The sequence below is a fragment of the Drosophila nasuta genome, chromosome 3 (genome assembly GCF_023558535.2).
Source record: "Drosophila nasuta strain 15112-1781.00 chromosome 3, ASM2355853v1, whole genome shotgun sequence".
NCBI lineage: Eukaryota > Metazoa > Arthropoda > Insecta > Diptera > Drosophilidae > Drosophila > Drosophila nasuta.
The window spans coordinates 22,903,858-22,924,896 of record NC_083457.1 but is presented as its reverse complement, the minus strand read 5'-3'; the positions used below and the strand labels follow the sequence as shown (position 1 = coordinate 22,924,896).

Sequence of the window (21,039 nt, the reverse complement as noted above, 5' to 3'; positions counted from 1 at the left end):
GGCTATGGTTTATGCATATTTAACTAGAGTTCAGACAAAGCTCCGTAGATACTTAATGCAAATGGGTCCGGGTGAGTTTCTATCAAAAAAAAAAAAGAAATGATCAGAGCATAACTTTATTATCTTAGGCTATTGGCAAGCAAATACAATGAATACAAGAGACAAGGAACATTTGAATAATGGCATTCGATCAGCATTAACTAGACTTGCTTTCATTCCCATCAAGATGGAATGAGATAACCAATCTGTGATGCTAAAATATTGTTTGTTGTTGGAGCATAATTAAATGATTGTTCATTATTAACGAAATCGTATTTGATGCGTGAACCCTTATTAAAATCTATGTAATCGTATTCTCCATCGTTAACGTCAATAGCCCCGCGATTCTTCGACTGTGCAAGCAAATCCAACAGGGCAGCTTCTGATATTGTTGCTCCATTGTTGTCCAGATTGTTGCCTGAAAGCGACTCCGCAAGACTTTGCAGAAACTGTTGACGGATTAAAGCTTCCTCAATCTGAGCGGCATTCTGTGACAATGCGTCAGCCACCAAATTTTGCTGTCGGTTATCGTCGTACTGTTCTTGTTGTCGTCGAAGTGCCGACTCTGTTGAATCGGTATTTGCCACGTTTACATTCACTTTCGAAGATCCCACTAGGAATACCAAGGGTAAGAGTGAACGCGTCTCTTGTTTTATTTTCTTTAGAGGCAAGCTGTGGATGCCCAGTTGAAGGCAGGCCAGGGCAACGATCAAAGGCCAGATCAGAGACGTTTTGGGATTCATTTCGCTACAAGTTTGCAAACCAACTAAATGATTCGCCCATGGTTTATGCATATTTAACTAGAGCTCAGCAAAAGCGCCGAAATTATTTAATGCAAATGTATCTGGTTAAATTTCTATCAAAATTTCTCCCCCGGAAAAAAACTGCTTAACAATCGATTCGTAGTCAAAGTCGGAGCAGTCATTCAATTTATTGAAAACACTTTTAACTCATTAATAACTAATGCGTTTGGAACGTTGTTGAGATTGTTGCTCTGGCTCTATCCGTTTCTTCTCTTTCTTGCTGTCTTTTTTTTGCTTTGGTTTGCTTTGTGTATCAGCATTCGCTTTGCGCCACAAATCATCACCATCTTCGTAGTCGTCGCCAAAGTCATCGCCCTCGGCGAAATCAGTTCCACTTGGCTCAGCATAATCATCCTCATCGTCGCCATAATCATCTTGGCCATAACTGTTCACATTCTGCTGGCCATAACCATAGCGATGATATTTCGGGGAGTTGTCGTATCTCTGTGAAGAATACCTGTTACGCAGCCACTGGCGATAGCCGTCAATTTCACTGGAGTAGCGATCCCGGTTGCTGCCACGCCTGCGATATCCTTGTCGGCGACGATTGTTGTAGTCGTTGTACAAGGTGTAGAGTCCTCCATTGTTCTGTAACACGGAGTAGGGCAGCTCCTGAACTCGCAGACCGGGTATATTGTTTAGGTTGTTCAAGCCAATGATCTGTTGTACTCCAGGATATCCATAACCATTGCCAAGACGCGTTCCATAGTTAGCACCAAGCTGGGGAGCATAATTGCCACCATAAATTTGTAATCCATTTACTCCGGTGGGTACCTGACCTGTGATTAAATTGTTTAACGTTGGGGTTCCAGTGCGTGTTATAGTATTTGTAGCTAGGGTGGGCACACCGCCAAAGTATCCAGTGGGCACTTGTGGGGTAAGCCTGTAGCGGAGGCCATTCTGTAGAAGAGAAGCGGCAAGAGTTTGTGTGAGAAGCGCCTGACGCAGATTGACGGCTTCTGGGGTTGTCCTTGTGTCGGTGGCAGTCTCCAGCGCAGATATCAGTCCGGTCTTGGAAGTCAAATTCAAGAGCTTAGTATAGAGCGGGCTAAGACTGAGGGCATTGTAGAGTCTAGTAAAGTTGACAGTGGGCAACTCAACCACCAGTTTATTGTTCTCCAATTCCCGTGCTTGGAAACCCACCTGGGCTGTTGCCATGGTCGCCAGGACCAGCAGGATCACCAATTTCAGTTGGCGTCCAAACATTTTTGTATATTTCTGTGGCTGTGAACTTTGAAAGAATCTTTTGCGCGTGCGGCAAACTTTCTGTATGTTTACTGACTGAGGTCAGTAAAGAATGAACAGTGGCTTTTATAACATGCTTATAACCCATCTGACCTTCTTTTGTTTATTTTTTCTCAAGACTTCTTCTTTTAGTGTTAATATTAATATTCCGATTCGAGCGCAATTTGCATAAATAATTGATGCTTAAATTGAGGCGTCTCCTTCTAAAAATGAAAGTATTCGGCAATAAAAATATAATGCGAAGACGTGAATTCCGATATCATTTGCATTTGGTCATTTGGTCACCTGGTCAAATGGTCAAACTGGTGCTGGTGAAAGGTGAAAAGGACTTACACATTTGCCTAATCTTCTAATCTTGTTTTGGCATTTCTTAATTATGCAATATTTTTGCACACATTCCTGGATAGTTTAGCATATATTTTATGTCAGTTTAACAGCTAAGAATCGATTTAGCAACTTGGTCAACTTTTCTGTCATTTGCTATGAATCTATTCGCAATTTAAATTTCATTGAGAAGTGTGTAACAAATTACATTTTACAACTTTGAATATGCTTAACACAGTTTAGCTTTTATTTAAATTGAATAAAAACAATGCATCATAAATATGATAATTTATATGCACGCAGTTCTATTGAATATTTGCCATATCAATTTCATTGCTTTTACCCTATCCTTTTTCCCCTGAGGCCATCCTAATTAGCCCAACAGAAGCGAATTCTCGTGTGAATGCAGTTCATAAATATCTATTTCAATTATATTTTTGTTTGTTTATTTTTTCATAAAACATACTCAGTTTTTCATTACAAAGTTCATTAAAGTACTTATTTTAAGCCTGTACAGCATTAGCTTGAGCTTGCGCTTGCGCTTGAACATCGATTGGCAATTGTCCTTGGACGGGGTCAATGGCTAGGTAAACCGTTTGAGGATGCACCCTGGACTTCTTGGATTTCTTGGACTTCCTCTTGGACTTTTGAGAGCGACGCATCTTGATACGCTGATCCGGCTCTGCATTCATATCAATATCGATCAGTTGTTGCGATGGCACATAGTTTGAAAGCAACTGTTGGAATTGAGCCAGAGTAATGGTGCCCTCTTGGTTGTTGGCGTTGTTGTTGACGTTGCCGTTGAATGGCGGATAGGCCACATTGGTGGGCAGTGCCTGATTCTGCAGCTGGGAGAGTTGCTGCAATTGTTGGAACTGTTGAAGCTGTTGCAGCTGCGACAGCTGCTGAGGCATAAACTGAGGCTGACCTTGAGGGAACAGCAACTGCGACAGTTGGTTAAGATCATTCAGTTGCGCTTCTTCGACACCACGATTGAGCAGACCTGAGCGGGTTGCAGGCACCACTGGCGAGTAGGTGATGTTGATGAATGGCGGGAAACCGCCAAAGCCGCCGAAGCCGGGATTATGATGATGATGTGGCCTGCTGATGATGGGCCTGATGATCGTGGGTGGAATTGGCGGTGGCACTGGCACCGGGAAGGGAATGGGCTGTGGCACGGGATAAGGCGCTGGAGCTGGTGCTGGCGGTGGTGGTGGCGGTGGAGCTGGTACTGGACTTTGGTAGTATGGCAGTGGTGGATACGATGCCTGGGGTGGTTGCGAGATTATGATCGGCTTGGGGTCGTACAGTGGGTAGCGCGCTGGCTCCGTCTCTCGGATAATCGAGAAGAGACGTCCCTGTGGCTCAGGCTCCTCATCGTCGAGCTCCTGGGAAGTGGGCAACGCTGTGCGGGCGAAGACCCTCAAGGCCTGCGTTTGCGTTAGGGCACAAAGGCCAAGAAGGAGGAGTATGGAGTTCAAGCGACGCATTCTCTGATCTATTGAGGAATAAAAGCAACTGATGCACAGCAGATGACAAGAGGCCTTTATATAGATTACAGAACGTTCGGGTCGGGTTCAGTTCCAGCTCATTAATAGTAACCATTAGTTATGTAAATGTAGCGTTTTTGTGTTCTGCAGCTCAGAAACATATGTATATACATATTATATCTGTGCATATTAATTGTCTGGCCCTAAAATATATGCGCATAATTTGACTGCGTATCACAGGCTGATGTCAAAGTTGATAGTTCCTATTAGGAAATTTGAATTCAATAATTTTTATTTAATTTCATTCAGTTATAGTCGTTAAAATATCTGCATATTTTGAAGATTTGCGTCACACAACGTGTGAATGAAAGTCCCAATCATTTCACTAATTAGGTTTATGGCCCACACGTGATGATCGTTTATACAAAGCGTCGGCGTAGTTGGCTCTATTGTTGATGTAGCTATAGAGACGATAGGACTTCGGTTCAGTCTTGTAGATTGGCACGCGAACTTTACGTGATTCTTGTAAGTCTTCCGCAGTGTAGCGTCCTTCAGTCTGTTGAGGCACATCCAAGTCAACGTCGCCCACATGTACTGGTTCCAATTGAGGATGGAGTATTAAAGCCTGTGGCACCTCCTCAAGGTTTCGACCGAAAGTAATAGTTGCCGGTATTCCAAACTGATTGAATATGTTCGATAAGAATGTTTGTAACGGGGTATCAGACGTTGGTTGAGGCTTTATGAGACTTGTTATATTTTTCACAATATCAGTCACATTGATTGTAACGACAACTACGCCATTCGAGTTTGTATATGAGAACTGTTGGCCATTTGCAAGGCCAAGCAAAAGACAACTAAATAGAACCACAAACATTTCGCTTGAAAGTCAACTGAATTCTAAGTATAGTTCTTTCATTGTTCTTCAGCTTATATACCATGGAGAATGCGCTCAAGTAGACCAAAGTAAACTGATTAATTGCAGAACAAGTCTAAGGCATCATGTCAGTCACATGTCACTGTCAGAGTTCAGAGTTTAACAGCTCAACAAGAACACATTGATCGGTTAGATTAGCAAGACATTAACCTACAACTGAACCACAAACTGATCCATATCAAAGTGTTGCTCTTCTTCAAGTAATGATATTCATCTTTTTATGTTCTTTTCTTTCCAGTGATTTTGTTTTGTTTCATATTTTATTCATCGTTTGTTGGGCGCGGAATTTAGAGTGTGGTCTAATCTGATGATATTAGTCCAAGTTATTAGCATTCGAATTGTTCTTAACGACGATGACGATGACGATGTTTCTCTTCCTAATGCGACAAAAAAATGTCATATTACATTAGGCCTTTTGCGGCATTTTTTTTATCTCCAAAATTGGGTTACCATTCGCATAAGTGTGGAATATTTGATCTGCTTTGCTGTATGAATGTATGTATAAATACGTAAGTGGAATATAAGATTCTAATCATTTGGCCTGCAACGCTTGCAAAATGAGCTTGAAATTGGCCTTATGCCTGTGCCTGGCACTCTGGTGTGGCATAGCCGTTGCCATCGAAGGGGAACCAGCCAAGACAAGACAAGATGATTACGATGACATCGATGACATCGAAGAAGAAAGCAATACCATTGCACTCGCTTCGGCTATTGAAACTGGTGAAGAAGAGGCGCTGCTGGAAACCGAGACTGCAGCTCTCCAAGGTTCATTTCCATACTATTTAAACAATCCATTTTTCGGTTATCCGCCCTACTTCTATCCGGGCTATCCACGACCTGGATCACATGGACATCATCACGGTTATCGCCCCTATTCTGGCTGGCCTTATCCCGGTTACTATTCTCCTGGCTATCCTGGCTACTCTGGTTATCCTGGTTATCCTGGTTACCAGTACCCTGGTTATCCCAACTATGGATATCCCTATGCTTATCCAGGATATCCTTATCCCAATCTTGGTTATCCCTTCCGCGGCAGGGAGTCAACTGAAGATGCGACAAGGATCTGCTCAAAGACTATACTAGGCCTAGGAAGAATTTGCACTACGAAATGATAACAACGAAATCACAAATTTTGAAATAAATCATATTTAAAGACTTATTAGGAGTGTATTGATTTATTGAGCATTCGGATAGATTATAAATCTATTGTAAATTATTAGACTTTGACTTACAAAATTAATCAGTTAATAGTCATAGAAAACCGTGATTTATTAGGAAGCAAGCATTTAAGATTTAAAGTTCAACTTGCTGAGTTTGATATTTATAGCTTGACTAATATGACAAAGATCGACAACATTAGCTTTCTGTAAGATTAACTGATTTGCATGTTAATGATTCTCCATCTTTGACAAAGAAGTGTAGATCAACTGAGCATACTTCTTACTTGGATGGTTGGTGACTTGATGATTGCTCCAAGTGACACTTGACAGCTGTCACTATAAAAACTAAGAACTAGTTGCAGAGTTCAGCAGTTGCAGCAATCGTTCACCCTAAACATGAACTCAACAATTGCGCTTAGCTTGTTATTGGCACTTTGGTGTGGTCTTTCCATGGCCAAGGATGAGAACGATGCTGTGGTCTACAAGATGGACGAGAGCAGCATTCAGGCTGCTGCAGCCTACTATGCAAGTCCCAGGAGCATCAAGAGAGTCGCTGCTGGCCAAGGAAGACTTATTGGACTAAACTGGGGACAATTGCCCTTAAAGAATTATCTCTTTACAAAAAGCGAACAACATGTAGACAAGGATGGGGAATTCGATTCAGATAGTGACGAATATCCCGATTTCGATCCGGAAACTGATCCAGAGCAACTTCCTCCTCCACCTCCTTTCTTTCCCAGTGCTCCTATTTCTGCTTATTCAGCTTATGGCGCCTATGCTGCTTTTCCTTCTCCATATCCCTATAGCAGCTATAGTGGTTTTCCTTCTCCATACCCGGATTTCGTTTACCAAGGTCCGGTTCAAGGAACTAAGTACTACAATCGTTACTATTACGGTGCTCCACGTAAATCTGGAAAGAATGCCAAAAACTGCCGTCAAACCCAAACGAGGGGCAAGACTTGCTATTAAGAGAAGCAACTTTAGAACAATTTGTCAAGCTTGGATAACATTTTAATTATATGTATCTACTTTAAAGATCGAGTAATAAATTAAATTATTCAAGAAACGTTTATTCTATTAATTTAACCATTAAGGAAACTACAGCTAAGAGAAAAACAGTGCGAAGACGCGGTAGTATTGTGAAATTATACCAACTTCAACTTATAAGAAAAATACTAAACTAACCCAGAAGATATGCATATTTGGTATATATACTTACTACAGCATTCTAAATATACCGTATATAATTGATTTCTAAATAACTGTTTGTATCTGGTTACAACAAAATTTACAGGAATCATTAGCACTGTAGTTGTTATTGTGTCATTATATCTATGTATGTTCTATCCCTTATAGTCTTTGAGGTCCTTGTTTTCATACAGACATCCATTGAAGTTTTAATATTCCATAGTAGTGACGGCGGTTATAAAGAGGGGAAAAATAAACTGGCGCCATCTAGTGCTCATGGCTCACAATATGGTTGAGTATGTAAATGTTTTAATGGAATTAGATAAATATTGATCAATGTTAATATGTTTGTAAACGATTTCTGGTCTGCAAACTAGTTTTAGCTCCAAACATAAGAACAATAACTTGCTTAACTGGAAACGACATGTGTAAATACTTGCCGATTCTATCTTTGCGATCTTTCTACAAACAAAATTAAACATAATATTAAGAAAACCATTCATCATTTATTGCTCTAAATTAGACAAGAAAAGAAAGCACTTTGATGCTATCCATTCACATAATGCTCGATCGATAGCAGAAAACTGTCACATCATCCTGAGACAGATAGTTTTATTTTTATTACCTTGATATAAAATTGATCATTTCGCGAAGAAATAAATTTAATGTTCGATGACACCGATAAAAACGGGTAAAACAGAACGACATTTCGTCGAGTTCTTAGTTGTTTTTTTATAGTCTGACTTATTTGCATGCCATCATTGATTGGCATCTTTGTATTCAAATTTTGTATATTTAAGGCGTTGTCTTCACGCTAATCACAGATGGTCTAGCTGACAATATGTGGGTCAGTTTTAATATGTAAACGGAAAATTTGTGAATTGACTTATCTCCCACAAAGACAACAAACCGTATGCAGTCCACAGAGACAAGAAATGCCTATAAATACACAATCCAAAAGAGACATTAATCAGTTCGACACAAACACTCAGAAAATGAGTTCAAAATTTGTTCTCTGCCTATTTGCGGCACTTTGCTGCGGCATTGCCGTAGCCAAGGCTGCTCCAAAGGCCACCAAGAATGTGCTCATCTACAAGCTGCAGGATGACGACAGCGACGATCAGGAACTCTACGACTCTCAGGCTTACTACAGCAACCTGAGAACCGATCTGGAAGAGAACGACTTTAATGCTGTGGACGACGAGGAGCAAGAAGAGGAATCCGGTCGTCAGTACAACTATCAACCGTACTACTATCCTCCTTACGGATACTCACCATACTACTATCCTTACCCACCACCCGGACCACCACCACCTAAACCACCAACTTCATCATCTAGTTCATCATCCAGTTCATCATCCAGTTCATCATCCAGTTCGGACACTCCGTCGTCGTCAAAGCCAGCTCCACCACCGCCACCGCCACCACCACCACCACCACCAGGCCCTCCTGGACAGTATTATCCACCAAGGCCTTATCCTCCTGGACCTTATCCACCAGGACCTTATCCACCAGGACCATATCCACCAGGACCTTACCCTCCTGGACCTTATCCACCAAAGCATGGACACCACCCTGGCTACCCTTATCCTCCTCCTCCTTCCGGCTACCCTTATCCTCCATACTATCCTGGATATCCTTATCCCAAGCCGCACACCACAACCACAAAGGCTCCTTCAACTGAGACCACTAAGTACTGCAAGAAGATCTTCCCCATTGGTGTGGTGTGCTTGTAGAGCATTTATTTGCATCTCAAAACGAACGATGTCACTTAACTTAATACTATTTATTGACAATAAAACAATTTTATAAAACAATGTAATTTATTTTTTGTTTTATTTTGTAAGCTATGTATAATTTAGATATTCTAATTAAGAGGTAATTTACTTATTACAGTTCTTTGCATTTCGTCTATATGATTGCCGAAGTGAACGGTTTGAGAAATAATATTTCAAATCAAGATCGATATTAAGAATAAATTGTCTAGCGCTGTGCACTTATCGAATATTTTTCTTCAAAAAATGTGCTTTGATAGTATCTCATATTTTTCTTTTTTTTTAATACTTTTATTTATTTAATAATTTTTTTTTTGTTAGAAAGAAAGTTTTTCTTTAAAAATGATATGAAAATAATCTTTATGAATAGTGACAACAAAACCGCAATGCATTTTAGAGTTAGGACATATTATAGTTAGTTTCCAACACTTTTTAACATACTTACAGATTATACTCATAATAATAATTTAAATAAGATTTATTTTACGTGTCTTTACAGTTCTTTAAAATATTCTTATAGTGAAATGAAGATATATTGCAATGCATGAATTTTGGCTTTGATTCTTTAACTTTCTTTGATATGCTTTTTACTAAGGTTCAAGGTATTATTATTAAGGTTCAACTTTACAATATGGAAGTGGTTAGAACAAATAGCAAAGATTTGTATTGTTTCTGCAATGTAATGAAAATAAATAACCTCAGTAATAAAAAAGACAAATACTCAACTGAGCGTGTGAAGCTTATCAGATTGTTTTGCACATTCGCTTTAGAATTTAGATTTATGTTTAGTACTGGAGTATGTGGAACCATTAAGCTTGTATTTAATGTGTATCATTTAAGTTATCATTTAATCACAATGTTTGTCTTGGCGTGAACTATAAATACTAATGTCTTGGCTTTAATTCTTCAGTTCGATAGAAGCATTCACAAAATGGACTTAAAGTTCGCACTGTGCTTCATTTTGGCACTTTCATTTGCCTTTGCAAAGGCCAAGTCCTTCTACAAGCATGAAAGAAATAGTTTTGAGGATAATGGTGAAGCTTATGTAGAATTAATTCCCGAAGGACGTCAATTCGGCAAGTATTCACAACATGGACCAATTGGAAAGTACGCTGAATACGAAGCTCTGCTCCAAACCTATAAACAATTTCCACAATTGTTGGCCTATAAATATTTGCTTGACTGGCGAGCAAAGCACAAGCCAAAACCGCAACCCGAGCCGGAAACCGATCCAGAAACGGAAGCACCAACAACATCATCAACAACATCATCAACAACAACAGCAGCACCAACTGATTCGACAACAGCAGAGACAACATCAACAGAGGCAACAGTCGCATTCGATCCAGCTATTCTGCCGCTCTTTCCGCCTCTTCCTCCTAGATATCCAACCTATCTGGATCCTTACGATCCTTCTTATCCCTATTATCCTAATTATCCCCTTCCTCCCACTCCAAGACCATCTATACCCGTTCCTCCCACTCCAAGACCATCTTTACTCTCGATTCCAACGACTCCAACAATTCCAACGATTCCAACGAAGCCTACTTCTACAGCTGAGCTATCCGATCCGATCTGCAAAAAAAATGGCACATTTTTGGTTGTGTATTGGCAAACCAACTAATGCCTAAATACAATAAGTGAAATTTACATCGAATAAAGCTGAATAAAATTGATAATTATAAAAGCGTATATAGGATATCTAAAAGTCAGTTTTGTGTGACGTTGTCTAATATTTTTCATTTAATTTTGTGAGACATTTTCCGAATGCTTTTCTTATGAACACAAAGCGCTGCGGGCGGGCCGAGTATTAGGTTGCAATTGACATTGGGAAGCTCATTAACACAATTGTCAGGCGCAGACTTTTCGGGCCAAGACTTTGATAATTGCCAGAGATACATTCCGTTTTTAACAAAAAAAAATTCAAAAATAAAGAATGAAAGCAAGTTAATATTTGAGAAATGTAAATGGCAATGTAAATTGCCATAAAAGTTCGTTGACTTGAATAAGATTCAATTTTAATGCAGTGAATGAGTCGATTTGAAGGCTTATCACGTCTTTAAGAGGGCCAACATGACTGGCTGTCTGCTAACTAATAGCCAGCTTATTTATCGAGTTGAGCCGACTTGCTGGCGACACTAATTAAATGTCCAACCCGACTCACTAAATCAAAACAATTCAAACCAAAAGCCAAGTTAACCAAGATGCGGCGTCTCCCCCCACGCCTTGTTATGTGTTTTGTATACGAGTATGTTTTGACAATCGTAAATTCTAGATATTGTTAAAAAACTTTGGCAAAAGCATAAATCTGCCGCTGCTGCCAGCGACAACAGCAACGACAAAACAGTAACTAGAATAAGAACTCAGAGCTGGCCGCTAACGAGGCAAATGCGCGCTGCTGCTGGAAATCATTGAAAAATAATGCCTATAAATATGCTAAAGAAATTGTCTGTTCTAGCATTGGAGCTTGAGTTTTCCTGTTTCGGCCTTTGTGAGTCAATTGAGGCTCAGCTAGCATTCAAAAGGAAAACTTTTGCTGCCATCGAGCGAAGGTCAACAGTGTAATTTGTTTACTTTATGCTGCCACTTTGCCTAGTTATGAGAGTGTGGGTCAGTGTGTGTGTCTCCCCTATCATTTATGTATATGTGTGTGTGTGTGTGCTTGATGGGGGCAACGCTTGGGTAGGCTTTGAAGTGGTTACTCCTCGTATAGGTTTGTCTAACTGCGAAGGGGAGAGAATAGCACTACAATTATCTGTGTTTACTCTACCATAACCAACAGCTAATGAAATGAGGAACACGATTGTGCCACGGAGAGAGGCCAACTCAATCGAAGGCATCTAAACTGTCTTGTGCTTAATTATTTAAACAAAAGCGACTTGGAGCAATTATCCACAGATAATCATGTAATTTATGAAATTACACTCTACAATTTATACATTCATATATTTATGTTTGCAGCAGGGAAACCTCGATAAAGCATATAATGCACGCCATAAATATGCCAGAGAGCTTACTACGGTCGTGCCCATAAACTATATATTTTGCAGTGCCACGCTGCCACAATGGCACTCTTTTTCAGCCGAGGCATGCCACAGCATGTTCCTGCCCCATTTTGGGCTCCGACTCTAACTCTGACTTTGGCTCAACTGTTGCCCAACTGAGGCCAGCATTTTTCTAAGGCAACCATTGAGGTTTTTCATATGACGAAGCTTGCATACGCTGCAGGTTTATAAAGCTAGAACCGTAAATATATTTATGTTTATCAACTTTAATATTTTAATATCTTACATAGCCTTACATTTCTATCTTTACTTTCTATTTATGTAACCGAATGAATTTTCATACAGTGTATTAGAAATTCTTTTTGACTCGCTGCCAGAGTATAAAAATGTCATTCACGAATTTGGCTGGGGTCCTTTTTAAAGGCAAACATTTTTGTGTTTCTTTTGTACCTAGGAATTGTGAATTCCTGAGCCTGGCAACCGACGACGTCGACGACGCTGAGCACGACGGAAGTACTTGAAGGCGCCGGAAATACAAAATGAAGTTAGCATATCAGTTGACTTACTTAACGTTACATTTTTATGGCTTGCAATATTTGTGGAAAATGAAAAAATAAAAATTCCGCTGACTTTTGCTATTTTTTTTTCTTTCTTCATGTCAAACTTTATAATACTTTATGGTAATTGCCATAAAGTGAATAAAAACAGAAATTGGAAATTAGGTTAATTAAACTGTCAAATTCAAATGCTTTGCGTTGCGTTGCTATGCATGCAAAAAAATATTTAATTATAGCTATCAACAGTTTGATCATTTCTACAAATAATTGATTACAGGTCAAAAAAGAAAATATCGACATGGATTCATTGGAAATATCTATTAAAGTAAGAGAACAAGATTTCTCAAATAACTTCTAAAGAAAAATGTCAATGCGGATGTTTTGATGCTTTAATTAGTAGAATCATTAAACCTTATATATTTTTCTTAGAGGTGTTTATTTTCGTATGAAAATTAATATGTAATCATATTAATCAATTCAATTTAGCTAGTTCTTGAAGTTGCTTAGACCAATAAGATAGAAGGGTATATTGTGTATTCTATAGTATATATTGAGAGGTAGCGGATATCTCACAGTCGAGATAACTCGACTGTAACTTTCTTACTTGTTTTTCTGAAGTTCCCGCAGCCAAGGAGAGGGATAAATATTTTTATGAAGTATTGAAATTTGTCACTATTTCCCATTTAGGATGTGCTTGTCACTAATCACCAATCAGAACAAAATACATTATATGTACGGATTGCGACTACTGAAAAGGCGAAAATTCGGCCAATAATTTTGCAATAAATAATTAATTTTTTGCTTTGCTACTATGCTCATAAAGCCATTGATGCGTTTAGTGTCAAGTGCCCGCTCATTAAATGAGAATTCAATTTTTAATAAGTCCAAGTACTTGAACATCGAATTGCAATATCGAGCCCCCAAAGTGTACTTGAAGTTTTAATTAACAAAAAGTCGCAGCGAATAAAAGAAGCAAACAGTAATTAACATAGCTACACCACAGAAAGAAAAAAAACAGTACACGAAAAAAAATTAAAAAAAAAATATACTATATAAGCAAAGTTTCTGCCAAAGATACAATGAAACTGAAATGTGGGTTGGCAATGTGGCCTCTTTTGATACACTAACAGAGAAGAGGCTCCATAGAAATGTCAAACAAAGTTGGCGGCGCAAAAGCATTTGACGAAAGATACGAGTATTTCAAATTTTCTACGAATATAATTATTGAAACAACTATTGAAATAAGTGAAAAGGCATTTGAAGTTCAGTGTTGTGTAGATAATTTTCGCCTGCTTTCTCAGTGATTGTTTTTTGTGATTCTTTTGCTCGGCAAATATTCTATTCTATTTTTAACTATGTATTATTTCAATATTTCATGTGCCGTTCAATCTATTGGGGTAATGATCATTAAGCTCTCTCATTTTCGGCCGCCCACACAAGAGCAACGAGATTGAGAGCGAGGTCTGGTCTGGACTGGTAATGAGTATTTGATATCTGCCAGTGCACAAGATGCTCTATAAATGTATCCGTGTGTCAATATCAAAATGTTTGCAGAGCGGCTGTCAGAATGTCAGACAGTGTGACATAGTGGCTGCCAAAAGCAGTTGTCCAAAAACCATTAAAGCCATATTAAATTGACAGACAAGAAACACAACATGGAGAGAGCAAGTAAAAATAACACTGTAGAAAATGTTCGTTTTCGCATTTAAATTGCAAATTTGCGACTTTGTCTAATTGTTTAATGTGCACGTGCCGAGAGAAAGGCTGAAATTATTATGCCTTTATTATTGTATTATTATTTTTATATATTTAAATTTGTCATTGACAATGGCCACAGACACACACAAAAGACTCGGGCTGGAAACAAGAGAAAGTTTTTGCTTTGCATTTAGAACACACGCCATGGGCCATACTCCGTTTTCCCAGAGTCCAGAGAGCAACAACAACAACAACAACAGCGCTATCAAGAACAATGTCTATTTGGAGGCGCCAAGGCAAGGCATAAGGCAGACACGCCCCATGCCCAAAAAACACAACGCCTATGCTTTGGCTGAATGGGGCTGCCTTTGGGTTTGCTTTTGCTTTGCCTTTTTTTAATTTCTTTAAGAGCTAAACAGAAATGGCGAAATAAGCATAATTTCAGGCGCCATAAAAATAAAAACAAAACAAAAATAAATTCACACAATTTGAAAAACACAAACACTCAGCCACAGCCGCAGCCACAGCCACACACAAGAGCAACCGCATTGAGAGAAAGCGATAGAACGAGAGGGATAGATAGAAAGAGAGCCAATGGCAGCGGCGTCGACAACGGAAGCCAAAGAAAATGGCGGTAGCTAAAGTACAGCTGCAGCTGTTTAATGGCAGCCCAGCTCTACAAGTATGTGTGTCCGTGTGAACGTACGTGTGTGTGTGTGTGTCTGTGTGAGTGTATTTTTAAGCACGCTGGAAAATGAATTAAAAAATGTTTACGACTCGACCGCTTGATTTTCAGCACATTGCAAAGTGGTTGAGGCATCCAATGGCCAAGGAATTTGGTTTATGCCGCCTCCCTACCCGAAAATGCTCTCTGCCACCTCACAGTTGCTGCTGCTGTTGTTGTTGCCACTTCTTCTGGTGCTCCAGCTACTGCTGCGTGTTTGTGGCGACGCTTTTACAATTCCATTTCGTGCTCTGCAACGAATTGATTTTGTATTAACGTCTGTAACGTCTCTAGCACAACAAAAGAAAACCTTTTGGTTTTGCTTACTTGCAGAACTGATTCAATTTGCTTCTATTTGCCAAATCTAAAATAGATACTATATACAGCTATGTAATATTGTATTTATGCATGTATTTTAAGTCTAAATTATTTATGTTTCAATTTAAATTTATGAATTTATTTGTAGTTAAATGTTCTAGTTCTATGAAATCGTTTGTGTAAAGAAATGTATACGAATAATATTTGATTAATCTAAACTATTTAATTTACTAAAAATTTTAAATAATTTGGGCAAATAATTTAAAAATATAAAACATTTTTTTTTGAATCTCAATGTGTCTAGACTACTTTAAAAAGACTACTTTTACAAAGTTGATGAGTGATATTTCATTATTGATCTATATTATTTCATTTTTCTAATAAATAATTTGGTGAATAATTGTATTTATCTATACAAAAAGTGTATCAAAGTGTTTACAAAAGTTTTAACCAAACATTTCTTCATATCCTCAATTCCTCTTCTACTTTTCCTTTCTGCCTTAGGGTATTCAAGTTTCAACTTATACCCAATGTCGAATTCTCACTTCGCAATTCCTTCGCTGCTCTCTTTTTTTCGTGTTATTGTGTTGGCCTTGGCAATGCGCATAAAAAAGTTTTAATTATTTGAGCACACACCCACAGTCAGCATTCGAATTACGAGCTGCCAGCACGTGGAACAAATGAAGCCTAACCAGATTCCGTTGGCGATTAATATCTGAGCGGAGAGCAAAACATTTCAATTGAATTGAAATCAGAGTCGATTAAGTCGATAACTAAAATTCGTTTGCAGGATCATTGATAATTGTGAGTTGTGTTTGACATAAATTGTTGCAGTGGCAGTTGCAGTTGCAGTTGTTGCTGTGGCAAGCAACATTTTAAGGCGCGCAGTTAACGAAAGCGCCGCAACCAATTAACGGTCGCATAAGCTGTGCCCATTAAGAGCACACACACACACAAATACACACGCGTATATGCAGTTGTAAGGCAAAATGCAATTGCTGTTTAATTGAGCGCACGGCTGCCACAGCCATTTATGTGGACCACGCCTCGGGTTTTACAGCGGGCGTTGCTGTGGGCGACGGCGACAGCGATGCGGCGAATGCCAAAGCCAACAAAATGAGACAAAATGTTTCAAAGGCATAAGCGCCTCGATAAATTGCATGCACTGCAAATCGTCGCCAAGCGGTTAGCCAGCGGAATGAAGCGCACGGAACGCGGCGTTGCCAACCCCATTTGACAAATTATTATCGAGTTGGCATCGCCGACGCTGCTGCGTGGCTTTCGGCTTAAATTTATGCGCTACAGGTAACCAGGAGACTAAGCATCGAGTGCTGCTGCCTGCCACCAAAACCAAGCTCACGTGCCTTGTGTCGAGTCTATTAAATCAGTACTCGGAAGCCGAGAGAAAGAGAAAAAAATGCGAATTATTTATGGTACGCATTTAGGCAGTGATAAAATATGACAAATGTCTAAAAATATGCCAAGATGCAGCAGCCGAATACCCCAAGCTCAGTCTCTAGTTCACCCCCCTCGCCTTATCTGCCACATGCATAATTTAAGTCAAATTGACAATAAATCAAAATACCGAAAATGCCGCTGTTCTACCTGTAAACGCAGCGTTAGTGGCGCCTAAAAGTGTGTGTGCTGAGCACGCTGCGAGTTTTTGTTGGACACAGGTGCCACAAGCACATTGGCAATGCCCATTTTGATTGCCGGAAACGCAGCGGCGACAACAAGTGCCAGACCAGGGCCAACAATTCATTTGAAAATGGTTTTATAATTGTTATACCCTCACCCTTAGTGGAGCATAAGCTCAGGCAGTAAGTTTGTCAGCCTGACTGCATAATTCACTCGTTAGATAATCATCAATCTGCCGCAGAACCGAGCGAGTGCCGAGGAGAAGAAAAGATGCCTGCGAAGCGTGTGCATGCTAAGTGGCTGATGAACTTCTGGTTGAATATTCAAATTTTACATGTTGTTGCATCATTACCTAATATTTAGTAATTTCATTCTGTCAAACAAATCACTCGCTCAAACTGTGTCTCACTTGTTTGATAATCATCAATTTGCCGAAGTGAGCGAGTGACGAGTAGCGAAGTATCTTAGCTAAGTTTCGCTTAGCTTTCCCAGACGCCCAATATTTTTATAATTGTATATCTAAAAACTTTTAATATGCTTGTTGAATCGAACTAATCACTCGCTTAGACTATGTGTGATTCAGTCGTTAGATAACCATCAATATGCCGAAACAAGCGAGTTACGAGTTGCCGAATTTGGTAAAACCTCCAAGTTTCAATGTTAAACTTACAGCTAACCAAATATCATAATGATTTTTATTTTCTCGCTAAAGCGACAAAGCAATTTCTAATCGTCGATACACACAATCTATTCTTAACTCGTTAGATAACCATTAATTTTTACTCGCTGCATCTAACAACAGTTCAATTACTCGCTGAAAATGATTTTCACTTGTTGCGTTCGTAACTCGTCAATCGTTTTCCTTTCCAAACTGTTTTATTTACTATTTGCATATCTCCATTAATATTTAGTTTAAGCGTTCATCATATTTATTGTTAGTCTGCATTGTACTCGCTTATTATCTCATAGTGCAAAATATCTATTAATAATATTTATATGCGTTCAGATTTTGTTTGATTGATGATCATTGAACTCGCTTGCAAGTTCATAAAATATGAATCTTTTTCAAAAATACTTGTATATACGTTGTATTGCCAAGGGCATTCTAGATTCGACAGAGAGCACTTAATTTCATGTTGTATATGTATCTTGCTTCAAATGATTTGGCGTCATGCATAAACTACACTCTCAATATGCCATGCAGAAGCGCAACGAAAATTTAGATTTATTTTAGACAATTTGATTGCCGATGGCCGAGTTGCGTTTTTATTTTATTTTTTATTCAGATCTCTCTCCCGTCTGTTTTCGCAATTTTTGTTGGCATCAAAAAAAATGTCCAAACATATAAATCTGCGGCGAGAGGTTGAAAAATTCCAAAAATAAATTCGTACGTGCAGAAACACAATTTTTCAGACGCCGCGTCGGCGTTGGCGTTGGCGATGCCATCAGAGCATGTAAAGTAGCAGACTGTCAGTTGGTCAATGTGACAGGAGCCGAGCGGCGAGCAGTGAATGGAGTGGATCTGCCTGCCGCCCCCCTCGAGAGTGACCCTGAACGCAGCTGCTGCATGCAATTAATCACAGCTCGGCGACCAGGTGAGTCGATGCTTAGAGCGAAAAAAAAAACTGCAGTTGAATTGAATTTCAAGCTAAACAGGTTAACTGGCAAGCCAAGCCAAGTCGAGTGTCATTCAGCTGAGAGAGAAGCAACGAGAGAAGAAGAAGGAGAAGAAAACACACACCAACACACAACGTCTGAGCTGTCGTTGAATATGACCGTGTGGCAGTTTGTGCTTCTTCTTCTGCTGCTGCTGCGTGCGTGCTTCAAGTTGAAGCACCTTTCAGACAGCAGCTGCCACTTAATTTTGCGCACTTTTTAGCTGCCTAAGATGTCTTGCTGATGCTGCAATGGGCTGGCGGGTTGGGGGTTGGGGGGATGTGGTAGGCGTGGCACATCAGTCAAAGTGCAAGTGGCACTTGTTGCCACTCCATGCCACAGCGCACAAAAACGGACGGAAACAGCAGCTTGCCACGGACGCAGTTTAGAATGCCCGCAATGTAGAGCAGCGCCGGCAGCGGCAGCAAAGGCAACAGCGGCAGCTGCCTCAAGTGGCGCCCACCAAAAGTCTTCTCCAAGTTGCATACGATTTACTTTGTACCTTCTCAGACCTTGACAATGTCCCCTCCAAGAACTGGAGATGGAGCAGCTGCTGCCTGTTTGCATTCTTAGCTCGAATTAATTGCATCAAAGCCAACGCAAAAATGTTGTCCAAAAATTCCCTTGGAGCTAACAACTTTCCAACCACAAGGCAAAAGCTAACAAACAAACATCTCTCATATATAGGAGTGTGCAGTGCCTTTTTCGGTTCGCCTTGACAGTGCTCTGTTTTCAGCAATTATTTTTATTAAAAACGAAAACTAACGAAAATTCTCGTCGAAAGAAACTAAAACTTTCACAAGCACAAATTTGCATGGCATAAAAACTCTGAGCTGTAAAATGATTCTTAGAAAATAATTATGGGAATGATAGATCTTAAGCTATGCATTGAAATGGAAAAGTTAATAGTAAACAAGATTCATAAAATAATTGCAAATTTAGATATACACCAGCGAATCAAAAATTGCATAACTTTTAAAAATTCTACGGCTTAAAAAATTTCCCCACAAATTTAACCGCTTGTCACAATAACCCAATTTCATTTTTATTACATTTAGAAATAACTAAATTTATGGAATATTTTTTACGAGAATAATTAGTTGTATAAATAATTGGAGTTTAAAATTTCACTGGCGTATATTACAAATTTTGAAGTCAAAAAACTACATTAATATATTTCTGAGCTAGTAAAATCAATGCACGCCAATGAGAAAAGATTCCTTAACTAAAAGTTTAATAAAAAGTGCATCACAAATTAAATATCTGCCTTTTTGTATAGTGTGCATACCCTTTGATTGGCATTACAGCACAGGGTATTTGTTTCGGCATCGATAAAGGCCCTCTTATGCCATCTAGAGTTGGCTGAAGGCAGCACATGGAACTCATGGACCCACAAAAATAACCATAAGCGGCTCAGTCTGTATGCTAGATGTGTGTGGGCATCGAAGTGTGTGTGTGTGTGTTTGTGTTTTGTGCATGTGTGTGTGCGTTCGTTGGACCATTGCAGAAGGTCCTTTGCGTCAATGCATTGTGCATAAGGACGTGGTTGTATGTGTGTGAGTTGCAATTTCCCCTGGGAAATTTATGCAAATAAAATAACAAATAAATTTTACAATTTCATGTGCACAACATTCAAGCGTGCACTCAGTCAGTTATTCATTTAGTCATTCAGCCCAGTCGGTTTATTCATTGAAGCATTTTCATTCCGTATCATTTTATTCTGTTGTCTGGCCGCTCAACTTTTGCCATTGCATGTTTGTCAATTGTTTTCCCCGTCCGTCCGTACGTTCGTACGTCCGTCTGCCTGATTTGTTTGCTTCGCCTGTTTGTTGATCGTATTGTTTGTTTTGTGTTTGCTTGTTTTGTTTCCCAGTTTGCATTTGCATTAAGTGTGTGTGTGTGTAAATTTGCCGAAGGTCGTCATAAGTCGTAGCATAAATTGCGACTCCCGCGACGCTTCAGATCATTTTAGAATACACGTCTAGACAGCGACCTTGGCGAACAATAGAATGGCGCGCAGTTATAAGATTACACTCATCATCACTGGGCAAATATCACCGAGGTGTGTCTGCCTTTAATACACATGCAGCTATGTGTGTGTGGGTGTCTGTGTGTGTGGCCACTGCGAATATAAAAACTTTAATTGCTTCAAGCGCCTTGAGCGCCAAACTTTTTTAATCATGAATGTGCGCATTTAACAGCTGGTCGACTTTTTCACACACCCACACACACACACACATTTGCTTAGAGCAACGCGTTTTTCTCACTTGACTAGACTCATAATAACAGTAAAGATTAGCTAGCAAGACTACCAAATACTCTGTAGTAAACCTTTAAAACACTATTCAGAAACTAGATGTTTTCTCAAATAAATTCACTTTATAGTTTACAATAGTTTTTTTTAATAATTTTTAATGCATTTGCTTTCTTTCTCTTTTCTTTACAACACACTTTACAATCTAAATTTTATTTATAGCAGAAATAT

General features: G+C 39.3%; 3 protein-coding genes across 3 annotated transcripts; 2 read left to right on the top strand and 1 right to left on the bottom strand.

Moving 5' to 3' along the window:
* Positions 1-2,914: 2,914 nt before the first annotated feature.
* On the bottom strand, positions 2,915-3,901 carry LOC132794094 (YLP motif-containing protein 1-like). The gene has a single exon (XM_060804342.1). The coding sequence runs from the start codon at positions 3,899-3,901 to the stop codon at positions 2,915-2,917; it is 987 nt and encodes a 328-aa protein (XP_060660325.1).
* A 1,491-nt stretch (positions 3,902-5,392) lies between these two features.
* LOC132794090 (uncharacterized) lies at positions 5,393-5,947 on the top strand. Its single transcript, XM_060804335.1, has one exon. The coding sequence runs from the start codon at positions 5,393-5,395 to the stop codon at positions 5,945-5,947; it is 555 nt and encodes a 184-aa protein (XP_060660318.1).
* A 1,055-nt stretch (positions 5,948-7,002) lies between these two features.
* On the top strand, positions 7,003-8,919 carry LOC132794083 (nematocyst expressed protein 4-like). The gene is made up of 4 exons (XM_060804323.1): positions 7,003-7,200; positions 7,290-7,331; positions 7,407-7,479; positions 8,008-8,919. The coding sequence occupies exon 4, from the start codon at positions 8,119-8,121 to the stop codon at positions 8,917-8,919; it is 801 nt and encodes a 266-aa protein (XP_060660306.1). The 5' UTR covers positions 7,003-7,200; positions 7,290-7,331; positions 7,407-7,479; positions 8,008-8,118.
* Positions 8,920-21,039: the final 12,120 nt, after the last annotated feature.

What these genes read in the sequence shown, in the direction of transcription:
- LOC132794094 (XM_060804342.1), bottom strand. Translation starts at nt 3,901, where the DNA reads ATGCGTCGCTTGAACTCCATACTCCTCCTTCTTGGCCTTTGTGCCCTA.
- LOC132794090 (XM_060804335.1), top strand. Translation starts at nt 5,393, where the DNA reads ATGAGCTTGAAATTGGCCTTATGCCTGTGCCTGGCACTCTGGTGTGGC.
- LOC132794083 (XM_060804323.1), top strand. Translation starts at nt 8,119, where the DNA reads ATGCCTATAAATACACAATCCAAAAGAGACATTAATCAGTTCGACACA.